The sequence below is a fragment of the Balaenoptera borealis genome (genome assembly GCF_965194805.1).
Source record: "Balaenoptera borealis genome assembly, chromosome: 6".
In the NCBI taxonomy this organism is placed as follows: domain Eukaryota; kingdom Metazoa; phylum Chordata; class Mammalia; order Artiodactyla; family Balaenopteridae; genus Balaenoptera; species Balaenoptera borealis.
The window spans coordinates 89,836,972-89,853,746 of record NC_138863.1 but is presented as its reverse complement, the minus strand read 5'-3'; the positions used below and the strand labels follow the sequence as shown (position 1 = coordinate 89,853,746).

At 34.9% G+C, this 16,775-nt stretch overlaps 1 protein-coding gene across 1 annotated transcript in view; it reads right to left on the bottom strand.

The window, feature by feature from the left end:
* Positions 1 to 200: 200 nt before the first annotated feature.
* The window catches only part of LRP1B (LDL receptor related protein 1B), a 1,905,856-nt gene continuing 1,889,281 nt past the window's right edge, over positions 201 to 16,775 (bottom strand). The window contains exons 91-92 of the mRNA XM_082395829.1: positions 15,512 to 15,610; positions 201 to 14,056 (exon numbers count right to left, since the gene is read on the bottom strand). Of these exons, the coding sequence (XP_082251955.1) occupies positions 13,916 to 14,056; positions 15,512 to 15,610 (240 nt within the window). The 3' untranslated portion in view covers positions 201 to 13,915. The remainder of the gene's footprint in view (positions 14,057 to 15,511; positions 15,611 to 16,775) is intronic.

The following is a 16,775-nucleotide window of genomic DNA, read 5'->3' as shown; positions in this document are numbered from 1 at the left end:
GTCATAATAATACCACTGAAATATGCAGGATACTTAGCAGTTTAGGTTAGGCCTTTTTATCAATGTCTCTTCAGTATATGACTTAATGCATGAATGCCTTTTAAAAATTCAACTAGTGAGAATTCAGTTAGTGAGGTTAAATAAAAATATCCCACATTTTAAGAATAGAAACTAAAGAAGTAAGGGGGTTATTTTATATATATATATGAAGAGAGAGAGGGAGAGTTTTTCTTCTAAGGCTCAATAAAGCTTTTGCTCACAGGTTAATTTAAGAAAACAATCTAGCTTGGTGTTCATGAAAAACACAGTCATCTGGTTTAAAATGACAATAGTTGAAGTAAAAATGAGGTAATTATGTTAATAGCCTATTGAAGATTTCAGTCAAAAAGGGAGGGCACAATTTGGTCACCTTATTAATCATTCTTTTTTGGAGTTGTATGACTTGTAACCTGCTCTGTTGGGTTAACTCAATTAGAAGTGCTCGCAGGTATCATAAATCTCTTCATTTTAAGTGCATCATTAATTTTATGACAAAATTAACCCAACACCATTAGAGCAACAGGCAAATCTTGACAGCTATTTTTTCTTAGACTGTTCTAGTTGATATTTGATGGGGTCCACAAACAATTTTATCAGTTCAGTAAGTTTTTACCTTGAGCCTGCTACAGCTGATGGGATCCTAGGATCAGTGGTGACATCAGTTGTGCTACACACAACCTTTCCTTACCACACAGAACCATCCCTGATGTGTTCACTCTAATAGGGGAAGGTTACTTTCAACTTTCTGCTTGCAGCGTTCTGATAACCTTGCATATTTAATTGTAATTGAGAGTCAAGTGACTTCTACAGAGTATGCATTTTAATTAGCTATCAAATGAATAGCGAGGTTGTTTGTATAGATTTTCTTTCTTTGTACTAATTAATTGGAAGTCAAGGTTCAGGATCTTGTCTTGAAGAGTACACTGAAGACGTTCATTTCAAATATATATATATACATCCACTTACAAGAATGGGATTCAGAGTTCATTTTGCATTCTAATATAGGCCAAAAAGAAGCATTTAAATGGATGTGCAGGTATCATGCTGCAAGTAATAATGACAGTAAGGTAAATATTAAAAAAGATTTGTGTTTTCTATTGCAGTCTTTAAGATAAATAAAAATGTGTTATTTTAAAAATCATTAAGCAGGCAGGAGAGAACTCTGTAGGCATAATTATATCTTAATTTGAACAGAAATTATAGTTTTAAAAAAGGGCAATTAATTCAAGATTTGAGGATTCCACAGAAAATAAATGGAATGTAGAATGGAGGCAGTATTCTGAATACCCCAAATACTTTTGTGTCCATTTAAAATGAAAACACTTAGGCAAAAACTACTTAAGTTCTAATTTTTGCCTTCTGCCTGGATTTATAGCACTATCAAAATAGTTGCATACAGTAACATCAGCCTTGAAAATAATTTAAAAATTCATAAAACTATAAATAGTTTATTATTCTATGAAGTTTATATTTGCCATACCTATATTTACTAAACAGATAGTGATCCTTCCCATGCCACTGTGTGGTCTACAAAATGTGAGATGATCATCAAGTTTCCTGAAAGAGGGTGAACACAGTTCTGAGATCAACAGTGAATGTATAATGCTGTTCTTCTTGCATAAAAGAAAAAGTTTGAATCTTCTGATGGGGATTGAAAAAAATGCATCTACCAGATCAGTAGCTGTACACCAAGTGTCATAACCTATGTTAACATATTCCTATAAAAATATCACATCTGGCAAAAGATCGCAATTCGGGCTGCAACTTAGTTAAGTTTATAGTAGTCCATTGTCACCTGCCAAATAGATTTATTCATTTATTTATTTTTGACTAATGGTTTAAGATAGGAACCAGCACCACCATATCCTTTAGATCTTTAATTGGGGCACCAATCTCTGAAATTCTTCCAGGAATGTATTCTTGCTTCTGATTTACTATTTTGACTTGAAGATAGGGCAGTTTCAGGAGCTTCCACACTTAACCCTTATCATAATCACTGTTCCTCCACAAATCAGAGTGAACATGTCGGAGTTTGGCCAGGTGCTCAGAAAATGCATCCCGACTGTGTATTGATGGGCCAGGCAATAGCTACTGGGTGGATACTTGGATGCACTAGATCCACTATAAGATAAACCTGGATCAGAACTTTACTTATCACTTGGCCTCCACAGGCTCCCACTAAACGAGGGGCATGATGAGTGTTATGGTATCCTCTTATCAGTTTGGATACTATATCCAAAAACATTCAAAAGTTCTGAGTATTTCCTTTTTCCAATGTGAGGTTAAGTCTGGCAATTGGCACAGCACCCTTGGGGACAGATTGAAGGAATATTTTTTCTTCCTCAGGGGCATTTGGTTTCACTTTAAATTATTGGATTCTGGGTCTGTGAACTGACTTAGGTTTTGAAACCACATCAGGAGTCATGAATTTTTATCCATTGCTGTAGAGGATGTAAATCTTCTATGTGCCACCTCTAAATTTCTTTGGCTGTAAGGTCAAGTCACACCCTAGTTGGCTGCACATCTATCTTGCTACCAGAAAAATCTATGGCCTATCAGTCATTGCCACAGACCCAAGGCACCCTGGTTGCCACTTCACCCTTGCTGTCCATAGCAGTAAATATTTCTACCTTCCGTCTATTGGCTAAATGCTGCCACTTAAAGCATGACATTCTGAAATCCTATTATCTCTATTGACACTGCAGAGCCCAGTTCCAGAAAACATCTCCTGTTATCAAACCCAGCCTACCAAAGTTTTTAATTTGCCCTCTACCAGGGAATCTTTTATTACCTTTGTGAAGAGAGTATCCTCTTGGACTTTACACAAAACATGGTTGACCCATACACTAGGTCCTAATATGCAGTAGGTCTGGCCTAACATTCCCACCTACCTCCTTGAGCCTTCTGACCCCAAATACTGTTAAGGCAGTTCCAGCATCTCTGCCTCATTTATTGAGAACTGTCATATTTCCCATGGTTTAGGGATCCATCACAGCACAAAATAACTAGCTCCAGATGCTCTTACCATGATGTTAAACAAATTATCCTCTTGTATTCTTTCCTACTGGTCCAGTGTCTTCATGATCCACTTTTGAATGTGTTCCCTTTCATAATAACCAGGTCTTCTACTTTTTCCTGGAGCAGGAACTGTTTCCCTGCTTGAGCTGGTTGAACCTGGTTATTGATATGAAGGCAGTGAAATGGGAACAAACTGTGGGGAGAACAAGGATGACCTTGCAAGGCATCTGTTTTAGGTGAGATCTTTACAGAGCCTCCAGACAAAGGCAGCCTGTTTTCCTTTAGCAGATGGGCAGGTGTTCCTTCTGTCAGTCTGGATGATTCAGAGAAACTTGGAGGTTTGACATTTTCACATTTGTCCACGCAAATATCCCCTACCAAAGTTTGCTTTCTATAAGATCACTGACCTTAAGCTGTGAGACAAGTCAAGTCTACACCAGGGTACCTCCTTTGTAGCTCTGCTCCAGGTAAAATGAAGTCCAGGTCTAATTTTCAGTATAGTCTGCGTGAAGCTGTAGGAGATAGGGGTCCCTTCAACTGCCTCCAATTCGGCCTTCTGACCTATAACAGTGTGCCTTGCGGTGACTGTTGGCTAACCTGATTCTATTTTTTTTTAAGACTTAAATAAATTATCCAACAATATAATCCTTATAATTACTTTTGTCCCTGTATTGTCCAAGGACCACGGCTACCGTGTAAGCCAATGCTACATCTTCTACCTGTAACTCATCCTGGTTAGCACTAGTGAGACTCTTAGAAATTGTGATGTCACTGCATGTCAGGGTAATCATCCCCCCATTTATCCCCAACAATGGGGTCCTTATTATATCTGTTTGTTTTAGAATTCCTTCCTGATGCTTTACTTTGAAAGGCCACTTTTTATTTCCCAAAATGGAGCTTGAGACATGGGCCTTATGCAAGCAGTTTGTATTGGGCAGTGATTTCGAGAATAGGTACAGGAAACTGGGAATAGTAGACAATCCATACAAGCAGGTGTTATCAAATGGATCACTAATAAGGGAATCTTGGGTTTTCTCCTCAGAGACCTTTGAAAAAGACAGGAAGAATGAAGCATGGAATTAGCTAAGAGATGGAATTGGGACATTTTTTTATTGGTTAATGGTTGCTCCATGTTGTATTAACACCTTCACATCTCCAGGTTGCACATGCTGAGTGACAGGTAGGTTCCTGTAGATGTTCTCGTCCTCCCCATGGTCTGCCCTCATATCATTTGTCTTCAGGCAAATAATCAAGGTCAATTAGGTGTGTATCTTGAGTAAGACATTTTTGAGACCTGGTCAATAGGAGGGGGAGAACATTCAAGAGTAGATCATGAAGATGTTGGACCAGCAAGGAAGAATATAAGAGAATTTAATATTTAGCAGGGCATCTAGAGCTAGTTATTTTGTACTGGCTCAGAGGTGCCCCAGGGCAGAAGCAAGAATGTGTCACAGGTCAAATAATGGCACCATAAAGATGCCTGTGCCCTAATCCCTGGAATCCATGAATATGTTAGCTTACATGGCAAAAAGGACTTTGTAGATATAATTAAGGTTATGGACCTTAAAATAAGGAAATTATCCTGTATAATCCACATTGGTCCAACCTAATCACATAAGCCCTTAAACGCAAAGAGCTTTCTCTGGCTGGAAGCAGAAGGGATCAGTAGAAGTGTAACTCAGGGAGACTACAAGCATGAGGGAGCTATGAAACATGGTTCTGGGATGTAGGGGCCCACATACTAGGACCATAGAGATACCTGTAGGAGCCAAGGATGGACCCCAGCTGACAGCCAGCAAGGTAACTAGAACCTCAGTTCTACAACTTCAAGGAACTGGATTCTGCCATAAGCCTGAATGAGCTTGGGAGCACATCCTCCCTAGAGCCTGTGATAAGAGCTCTGGTCGTCAACACCTTGATGCCAGCCTTGTGAAACCTGGAGCACGGAATCTACTCAAGCCAACCTGCACTTCTGACCTACAGAACTGTGAGATGATATATGTATTGTTTTAAGAGGCTAAACCTGTGGTAATTTGTTATGGCAGCAAAAAAAAGCTAATCCAGAGAGAGACTAAGCACAGCTGAGGCCAAGTTCTCTGTTGCGCTCCTGCAAAGCTAAGTGCAGCAGACAGGTTAGAAAGAGGTGAAAAGTGACACTGTGCGGTGGGAAGTAAGAGGTGTCTAATGCACCTTTAAAGGACAACATCTGGAGGAAAGATACAGAGCTACTAATCTCTGTGGATGAGTTCTAAGGACTGAAGACATGGTTGTGGATAGGAGAGAGGAAGCGATATTCCCAGATATTGCACCCACATTGTTTATTAACAGTTAAAGAGGAAACTAGCAGTTTTAAAAGGCATCTGACAAGGAGCCTTTGATTCAGTTATTTGTAATTTTCTCTAAAACACTTAGGAAAATCCAAAAATATTGATAAATCAGTATGATATGTGTGAGAGTTTTTAGGTGAAATGGAGCTAAGTAAAAAACAAACCAAAACCATTGGTAATCTACCAATAATTTCCCTGATGAAACTGAGTCTCTGTATAATTTAAAAAATGTGTTTCCCCCATATTCAGCATCAAGATGCAAAGGCCTGGGATCTGTACTAGAAAATGAAGTGGATAGCCATCCTTCTACCAAACAGTCAGTGCTTCTTGAGGTGGGCAGAGCACTTCCCCAATCCAAGCCTCTACATTCTTTCAAAATGTGATGCTGCCAGAAAATTGTCCAGACCTCTAGGACTGTTTTTAAGTAAGAGAAGGGGTGCTGGAGCACTAAAGAAGCCTGGTGCTTTCCTAGTGAATTCATGGACCAGGTATTTGGAGGTGCAGCTGGGTGTGGATTACAGGAAGAATCCCCATAATACAGCATACAGGAGCACTGACATTTTCTGCACTTTCTTATTTTATTAAGTAAAGATATATTGATATGAGAATGAGATTAATTAGACTGATTCTTAGAAAAGACCCACTAGGATACACGATGGAGAAATGGACCAGAAGTTATAGACCTAAGAAATATATTTAAGAGGCATAAAATTGATGGAAAGAGTGGACAATAAATATTGTATACCCTATTTGCTGGGAAGCACTGGAAGTAGAGTGTTTTCTCTGTAATTAAACATTAGTGAATGGCGGGACTTCCCTGGTGGCACAGTGGTTAAGAATCTGCTTGCTAATGTAGGGGACATGGGTTTGATCCCTGGTCTGGGAAGATCCCACATGCCGCAGAGCCACTAAGCCTGTGAGCTGCAACTACTGAGCCCACATGCCACAACTACTGAAGCCTGAGCACCCTAGAGCCCATGCGCCGCAACTACTGAAGCCTGCACGCTCTAGGGCTTGCGTGCCTCAACTACTGAGCCCATGTGCTGCAACTACTGAAGCCTGCGTGCTGCAACTACTGAAGCCTGCGTGTCTAGAGCCCATGCTCTGCAACAAGAGAAGCCACCACAATGAGAAGCCCGCCCACTGCAACAAAGAGTAGCCCCCGTTCGCCACAGCTAGAGAGAGCCTGCATGCAGCAACAAAGACCCAATGCAGCCTAAAAAATAAAAAAAAATTAGTGAATGGCAATGAAAATGTAAAAAGCACTTGGATTATGCTTTTAAAAATTCCATAGGACAAGGATGTGAAAACATTATTCTCTAGACTTACAGATTGTCACAAAACAAAAACTTTTGAAAATAAGTTTGTATTGTGAGTAGGAAACAGGAAACAGATACTATGATACCTCAGCAGAAAACCATGAGAAGAAAATACACTAAACAGAAAAATTAAAAACTAAGTTAAAAAGGAAGTTGAGCAAGATAAGGAAGGACCCATCCCCGAGGCACTTGCATGCATGCACACACACAGACTCACACATGAATACGTGAAAAATAAATTGAATCTGCAGGGGAAAAAAGTAAATCAGGAATCCAGGCCAGAAACTTGAAAATCTCTTCAAGAATAAAGGGGAAAAAAAGGAGAAAAAATATTAAGATGATTTTTCTCTAGTAAAGAAAAAATAAAGATTTAATCTAAGAACTGTAGGTGATTCTGTGTATTGAAAGAAAACACTTTGGACAGAAGTGATAAAGACCTCTTGAAGAAAACTAATCTCAGCTAAAAATAAATTGTAGTAGATAGACAAAATTAATAAAAATTTATGTGTATATTTGACAGTATATTTTAACTATAATTAGTTTTTGCTTTGTTTTCTTAAAGTCTGGGGAGAAATGTTACAAAGAAAGAAAAACCTGTTTGGTCTCACACTTATCCTTAACAGCACTGAACACCAGAAAGCAGTGAGGCAGGTTCAACCTAACTTTGGAGGAAAAGAAAAAACTCCAAAAATATACATCCAGTTGAGCTGACATTCGTATTTGAACGCCTTAGAGAAATGTCTGTACATAAGCAAAAATTCAGCAAATATACCACTGATAAAGGTTTTTCATATGTATGCTTCATGAAAGATACTAATAAGACATCAGTCAAAATAAAGAAATTAAGGATGGAAGAATCATACAGTAATGGAATGATGAATTTTAAAAAGAAATCTCAAATGTAAAAATAGTTGAAAATATTCCAAATAATTGATAAAGAAAAGACAAAACATATAAAAAATAATACTTCAGTTAAAATATTTTCTTAATGGGACTTACCTGGTGGTCCAGTGGTAAAGAATCCACCTTCCAATGCAGGGGACACAGGTTTGATCTCTGGTCGGGGAGCTAACATCCCACATGCCACAGGGCAACTAAGCCCGCACGCCACAAGTACTGAGCTTGTGTGCCTCAATGAGAGAGCCCACGTGCCACAAACTACAAAGCCCACGTGCTCTGTAACCTGCACGCCACAACTAGAGAGAGAAAACCCACACACCACAACGAGAGAGAGAAAACCCAAACGCCACAACCAGAGAGAAGCCAGCGCACCACAACTAGAGAGAAGCCCACACACTGCAACAAAAGATCCTGCAACTAAGACCTGATGCAGCCAAAAAATAAATAAATAAAATAAATAATAAAAAAATACAAAAATAAAAAATAAATAAGTTTAAAAATATTGTTCTAAAAATATTTTCTTAATAAAGCAACAAACTGTGTCAACAAAGACTGTGAGGGTGAGCTAGGTTAGAGGAATCTAAGGATGTTAAATTCCTCAATTTAGAGAGAGAGAAAAAAAGACTTATTTTTAAATTCTATATTTAATTATTTAGAGTTGGAAGTATTTACCAGTAGAACAAATTATAAAATATAATTTTCAAAAGAGAAAAATAAAACCAAGCAATATAGAGTTTCCATAGATTAAGCAAGAAATTGAATAAAAAGAAGTAACTAAATAAAAGCACAAGAAAGACATAAAACCAAATATTTTAATGTTATAATGTTATATTTTTAAAGCAGGATAGAAAAATTAAATTTAAGCATGATTCTAAAACAAATGAATAAAATTCTCTGAAACCATAATTGGTTCTCTCTAGTTTTTAAACTTCCTATTAATTTTTCTTCTTTATATTTATTTTCTGTTTCCTAAAATGACTATTTTTTACAATATAAATAAGCAATACAGCTTATGACAAAATAGTGAAAGAAGAATATTGGCTTCCTGTAAGATCACTTTGGATGGAAGAAAATAAGAAGCAAATAGGGAGAGATATGATTTTATATTAAAGAATAAGAATCTAGGAACTTGTTACCAATATGGGTAAGTGTAGTGATTTCTGAAATTATAAGCCAGAGAAGCTAAACGTGATTAAAATTTAGGTAAAATAGGAGAAAAATGCCATCTTCACAATTAATGGGACCTCAAAGTCAGTGTGTGAGAATATGTGAGTGTATGTGTATGTACATGTGTGTTTGTATGTTGTCATTATTGTTATGTGTTTATACAGATTTCCACAAACATACTATTGACACTTGTAGACTGCAAGAATGGAGGTTGCTCCATTTGAAATCTCATTGTCTGGTTATTTTCTACCTAACTTTTGACATTATTCATTGAGAAATATTGTATCAAATCGATCAAGCCATACTAAAGTTAGACTCTGTGTATTGTTTTTTTAAGTATCTCCATCAACAGCCTTATTTCAAACTTCTAAATTTTATTCTAAACTATATTTCACAGTTTATTCTGTGTGTAGAAAAATAGTTTCTCACTTATAAATTTGTATATTACTGACTTGAATAAGCTGCATATGGCTTTCACTATTGACATTATATTTTGAAAGGCTAGAACAGTTATATTACTGGTTCTCCAAACCACTACAGCATAAAAAAGCTGGAAATCAACTTCTATCAGGAGACACATAATTTATGTATTAACACTGCAAAATAAACTACAGCTAAAAAATTATCTTGCAGTGAATAAATGACTAAAGTATCAGAATTGCATTGCCTAGGTTCACTGATCTCTTACAAACACTGTGCTAAAGGGGCAGACTATCCATCAAAGAGAATGAACACCTTCTAAGCATAGAATTTATCAAATAGGCCATCTTTAGTAACAATTTTTCTTTGATTTTTGATCACTTTGGGTACAAAAAATGATGGGATTCACTAGAAACTATTTTTCAGAATAAATTGCAGCCACTTAAGTGTAATATCTACAAGAGAAAAATTAAACCAGAGAAGTCATTTCATTTATTTTTCTTTTTTTAGACTAGATACATGCATCTCATGGCATGAAGTATATGTCCCTGGGCCTTTTGATATTAGATAACATCAAAAACTAAATGTTTTTCTGAATAAAACTGGTTCTGAATATTTTTAATTAACTTTATCTTTACTGGACAAGTTAATTTTCTGGATATATTAAGTTAGCAATAGATTTGGTAGTAGAGTTGAAAAATAAACCATTTTTTTGCTCTTTCTATTGTTGTTTTTCTCATATTCAAAACACATGGAAAAATAATTTTTGTGCTATGTTACCCAGTAGTCATCTTCAAAAGAAGTGCTTGAGTCCCTCCTTTTCTTACAAGTTACAATTCAAGGGAACCTATTTGAACAATGACTTTAATCTACATTAAATTTAAATAAATCTTTTAATATTGAGAGAGCCATTGTTAAACAAACTGACGATAACTGGAATGGGGCATAAGGTGAAGAAAGTGGTCAGCTGTATTTTGCTCAACGCTGCAGAATTTTAATTATCGTATATTTTAATCTTTTAAGTAAAAGTACATGAAAAAGTTGAATCTGTAAATAGTAGTAGTATTCATAGACAGGAATAAGATTTTGTATCTGTTCGAAGATATGGAGATGGGAGAGGATAAAGAAAAGTTAACAATCTTTTTTTATATTTCTTTCATCACATGTATCAATTTTCCCTGTTAGGGATTTGGAAATTGTGGGCATTTTACATATTATAGTTCATTTATAATAGCCATAAAATGCATTGAGTGTTGAACTTCTTCGAGTCATCATAAAAATGGAAAGAAACATTCCTAGATGAAAAGTGCAAGCTTAAATCTCAACCTCGAGATACAACAAAATAAGCACATAATCAACCACTAAACAAAATAACACATAATCATTAACGATATCAAAAAGGCCACAAATAAAACATTTGCATAAATGAAAATAGCCCAATTTATACAAAACGGTACAAGTTTCTAAATGAAATTTTTCCCTTAGTAATGACTTTTTAAAACTACATAGGCACTTTACTAATACCAAGTTTCTATAGCTCATGCATCATCAACATTAAAGAATTAAACTCAAAACTTAGGACTGCCATGATTTTGGTGATGAGGAGCCTTTTTTTTGACTCAGCTGATCCAGCTGAAAGTCATTTAATAGCAGGAAACAGAACACAGCCCTAGATCAGCAGTTCTTAGCAAGAGCAATATTGTTCCCCAGAAGGCATGTGGCAATGTCTGTAGATATTCTGGTTGTTGTAACTTTGGGTGGCGCTAGTAGTGACTAATAGATAGGAGGCAGAGATCCTGCTAAGTGTCCTACTCTAAAAAGGACAACAAAGAGTTACCTGGCTCAGATGTCAAAAGGCTGAAAATCTCTGCTTTGGATGGAAGGACATTTGGGTAAGAAGAAGAGTTTACCAGGAAGCATTCATTTTTTAGACAATGTGTCCCATCAAAACTTGAAGGAATATTTCAGGAAGTATTTTGGAAAGGCATTTATAAAGAATCGTCACTGTGGAGAATTATACACCTGACTTTCTGGCATTTATATGAGTTTTTGCAAAAGAAAATTGAAATAGAAACAGCTAGAGCCATAGAAATAAAGTTTGAGGAGTTGACAAAAAGTATCTTTGTTCTGTAAACACTGAATGCAAAGTAACTGCAACTAGAAATACTACGGACTCTGATGTGGACTTGAATGAACCAGCATAGAATGGTGAAACATACTATGAAATAAGGACCATGAGAATGTAGGTCCTTAGGATGAGCTGCATCCTGAGCTCTCTTGACTATAGCTTTCAGTGTACTAGAGAGAAAACAGGTCATTGATGCCAGACCCTGAGTGTTAGTCGGTGGGTTGTATATCATATATATTTTGGTAGATACTTATACTAATGTTAGTTGCATTGAGGTCATTCCAATCTGTGGGTTCTTCTCTTTCAAATGATAATGTCAGCTACGGTCATAAAGCTCTGATATACAAAGACCCTTTCAGATAATACAACTCAATGATAGCTCCAGTCAATCAGACCCTCCTGCATTTGCATCTCTAGTCAAATACTCCAAGTAGGTACACTAATAACTATTCCATTTACAAAATAATGTCTACACAGCATCTAATAGATTCTGAGTTTTCCTTAAAGTACATTTTTTGAGAATGGGAAAGAGCAGGAAGAACTTTGGCTTATTTCAACACAATTGTCATACTACTGTGTATATAACCTGTCTTTCTTTCTATTGCAACATGGCATCCATGATGAGCAATGTATGGCAGGGAAAAGGAAAAAGTAAGGGATGTGCTTCTACTTCGAAGAGAGAAAATGCCTTCTTATTGTGATTTGAAAAATGATGCAATGAAATCAGTCCTACCCCAAGGAGTATGTCCTAAGGATACAACAAAAATTATGTCTCATGTTTACTAAAATAACTTCCCAAGAATGTTAAACTCCATAAAGAAAATAATTTTCTTTTCAAAAACTACCCAACACAAGCACTTAAATATGTAGAATTTCATTTAAATAAGCCAGTCAACAGTTTTTTATAAAGTATTTTAACACTTCATTGTAGAAACATAGGCAAAATGACTATTATAACCAAAATGAAAAATACTGTTCAATTTAAAAAATGTACTTAAACAAGAACCTGGAAAAGTTTATGATATGCATAACATTGTTTCAAGCAAAATTGCACTAGTATTACATAAATCAATCATTTATAAAGGCCTCAATATGGCAAAGTTTAGAAATAGGTAGTATGCATGCACATAGTACAACAAAAAGTCTCTTTATAAAACAGCAGTGTTTTTTTTTTTTTTAATGCTTATACAAAGGGATAAAGAGCAACCACAAACATATTTCATCTGTTAATACATTATGACAGCTAAAAGTCAGTCATGTCTATCAGAGGAACAAAAAGCCCTCCATACCTTGTGAATAAATCTTTTGTGCCTTTAAAGATATTTGTATAAAAATGCTATACTTTTTTATACAACTTAAATAAATCGTATGTGTGTTTCAACTGAAATCTGAAAACAGACAAGTAAATGGGGTCCATGTGTTTTGTATAACCAGAAGAATTCAGAGTACCAGAGTAACTGGTCAGCATGTATACTCTCCACCTTTGATTATGGGCAGATAATTGTTTTTCCATAACTTGGAAAGTCCCTTAAGAATATATTTTGGATAGGGCAAATAATAGGTTAGTCATATTGTATATTGAAAATATTTACCGATTACTCTATACCATAATGGCTGCCTTGCCTCTTCCTTTTGATCTCGCAGAGAATGCATTCACATAATTGAAATTGTGTCATCAATTTGTGTGCTTATATAGTATTTTTTAGTGTTCTGTGTGTTAAGGGGTTGGGTTAATCTTCCACAAAACGCGCGTGACTGGGAAGAAATTCCTAAGACATAAGTGCCCAATGCCCTGTTGTGCTCTAGGCTGGCTATTTACCTCAGGACTGAGGGAAAACAAAATGTCTTCTCCCATAGCAAGTGTGTTCTTTCCACTTTTGATTATAATTTTGCTATGTTCTACTACCTAAATATAACTATTGTTTATAGGGTGTGTACTTTTAGTATATCACAATAGAGTCCACTAAATTTTGGAAAATGTAGTCATATGTATTCATGCAAATTATTACTTTTATAAATTTTTAAAGGATTTTTGTCAAAATTCTCACTTGGCAACCTAAGACTAATTTCAAAGCTGGTTATGCTGAACTTGTGAGGGCTATATATTTTCAGCAGTTTGAATCAGTCTTAATGGGCACAAAGAAGAGAGTTGACCATTCAATCATTTTTCCATCAATTTAAACAGAAAATTAAATGATATTGTATTACAGCTTTCAGACCGTATAATGAAAAAGTGCAGAGATTATCTTTGTTGATTAAGTAGAACCAAAAAAAGTTCATATAAAATAGATTGCTCATATTCACACTACAAAGGAATATGTTGTTTTTAATTTTAACAAATTCAAAGGTGTGTCTTATCAGCAGCATTGGTGTAAATTGTACTGTAGTGCAGTTCTTTTTCATAAAAATACCATACAAATGGTCAATCAGTAGTCATCAGCAAAAAATAAAACCCAGAAAACTCAGAAAACAATTGACCAGAAAAAAGATAAAGGAAGAGGTAATGCTGATCCCAAAACAAGTATAATACTGTTGGAACATACAAAAGTAATCCTTACATTTTATACATTTATACAGTATATAAAAGGTACCGCTCATTATGCCACTGTCTCTCTTATCCCAATTTCTATTTTCTTTGGAAGCAGTTCTTTCCTTTCATCAACACTTCCTAAGGAGTTTCGACAGTTTTGCCCATCCATATACAATTTCGCATATATTGGATTGGAGTAATTTGTTGGCTGAAGGAGAAAAATAAATATAGTTTTATTACCTGTTTTGACCACATGAATTTGTTATTTTCTATGATGTCTATCTTTTACTGTTAACAACATTTATATGCATTTCATTTAACTTACTAAATAGTAATTATATAAATGTAATTTAAATTCTGTTTACAGGCTTTCTTCGACTTTAGCATCGTTTTAGATAAAAACATAATTGTATGTTTTTCAGTTAACTTGTGAACCTAAGGGGAGCTTTGACATAATATTGAAAGCCTGAAGAAATCTTCATGAAGGCTATATTCACTGCGACTTTATTTAAAAGTACAGAACATTAAACCAGATTGTCTTATTTCCAGTCCATGCTTTCTCCCCTTAATGTTATTGCAGTGGCAGGAAAGATGTGCTGCCATCTTTTTGCTTGGTCATCTAACTGCTTGGTGCTTATAATTTTTCAATATGAAATAAAAAAAAAAAAAACCAAAGAAAAATGAAAGTAAACTACATTAGTTGTGTAAACTTTAAAAAATAAAGACAGTATTTTTGCTTCAAACAATCTCTATGTACTTATTATTGGAAATATTTTTGGATTCTTCTAAAGAATTGTGAAGGACACAGTCATTCTAAGTTTCATAGATACTTGCATCACTTTGAGGTAGCATTGAGATATGCAGAAATGATCTCTTTCATTTGAAAAACATATACAATGTTTATTATTTTAATAGTTGCAACTTAACCTGAGATTGTTACCTAGTTGGTTTTTTAAAATTTTATCTTTCCAAAATAGAACGTTAAATCTTAGTCATAACAAAGAAATATTATATTTTTTGAGCCATGCAAATGAGACAAACATGATAAAAAAATGAGAATGAAAAACAGTTGATGGGAGAGAGGTACAAGGGTGAGATCAATCCTAAGAATCTTGATACCTGTCTTTAATCTCTCTTCTTTCCAATATGAACCATATAACTTTAGACAAAGCACCTTTCTCTAGAAACTAGTTACTTAAAAAGTTTTCAAGAATGGTTTCATACACCATTTCTAATTTCTCCATATAATGCCACATTTTGTATTATATTTTTATTTAAAAGGATATCAAATTTGTATATAGTAAACAAAGCGTCTTAATAGAAAATAAACCAAGCCAAACATAAATTTAAACTATTCAGCTTAAATTTCTGGCTAGAGATTTCTGTTCTAACAATAGCAAATGCTCATGTTTACTGTTAAGGAGCTTTAAAATTTTCAAATTTAGAAGAAGAGATATTTCTACTGAATAACTTGCCGAAAATAACGTTTCATATATAATCTTGCATATGCAGGACACTTAAGCCCCCAATTTTAATGCTGTTTTGAAATCTTTTGTTAATTAAAAAATCATTAAGGATAAGCCCCTATCTAAGTCGAGTAATCATCTTTGATTGTGAGGAGTTCTGTGATGGAATGGATATGGAATCATGAATTTTCTCTCACCCCAGCAGTTAGTGGTCCTTTCAAATCAGAGTTTAGGTAGCTGGGCAGCGCTGTGTGTGGAAGCTTGAAAGCACTGGTCCCTCCCCCTATATACCTGGGCTGTGTGTAAACAGAGAATTTTAGTTTCTGATCTAATATCATGGAACTGTTTTCACTGACATAAACTCATGTTAAGTCATAAAAATAAGATATATTCTTCAGCCCTGGGGCATCAACAATGTGTTCATGGTAGTTTCAATAATTTATGAAATAACTATTAATATTAGATCTGTGATTCACAGTAGACATTTCTCTTAGTTTAGCTTACTTATAGACATACCATTCACCTAGAAACCTCCATTATTTATTTAACTTCATTCTCTCCCCCCAAAAAGCGTATTGTTGCTATCGGTCCTATGAAAAATGCATCAGCCTCCCTCACTTAAGGTTTGTCACTTTGAAAAGTTCTGATAGGAGCCCATTCTGTAAACTCAAATATTTATCTTACTGGTTCTAATTAAAGGTTCATGACCTCTATATTTTTAGAATATACAAATCAAATTTAAAATTCGATATATCAAAACAAATTATCTGTTTTTTGTTAAATCTGACTCTCTAGTTTAAAGCAAATTAATTAGTAATCAGATTGGCTCACTAAACTCTGTGCAAGAGCAATGGCTTTAGACTTTTAGACTTTCTTGGGTCTAAGGGCAGAATAAGTCACTCTGGTACACTCATATTCATGATAGAATGAATAGTTATTAGTGACCAAAAAGGAATTTAAAAAGCTAGATGAAAAGTTGAAGAATATTAAAATATTAATGAACATACATATTTTTCAAAATTGTAACTATCAACTCTTAACAGTGAATGATCATCAAGGGCAAAGGTCCCAGGAAAAAAATTTTAAATATAAAATCAGGTCAATATTGCCTCTTTATTTTCCCCCACAAAGGTCTCATTTAGAAGGTATTAAGAACAATCTAAGTAAGGATTGAGATGAATTTGTATAAAACCAATAGATACTAATTCCCCTATTAGGAACTCTTCAAACTATTCTGCGATTGCCTCCATAGACAAATCTTTTTTTAATAAAATTTATTATTTCAATTCTTTTGATTTCTAAGGTACCATTGAAGGAGAAATTTTACCCATTTTGAAAATAATGAAAATATTCCACAAAAATCTTCTTTATGTGTAATGCAATTTGTATTTGATCACATCATGAATATATCAAACCATTGTAACAAGTGAATACTCTATGAAAAACACTTCATCATGAAGG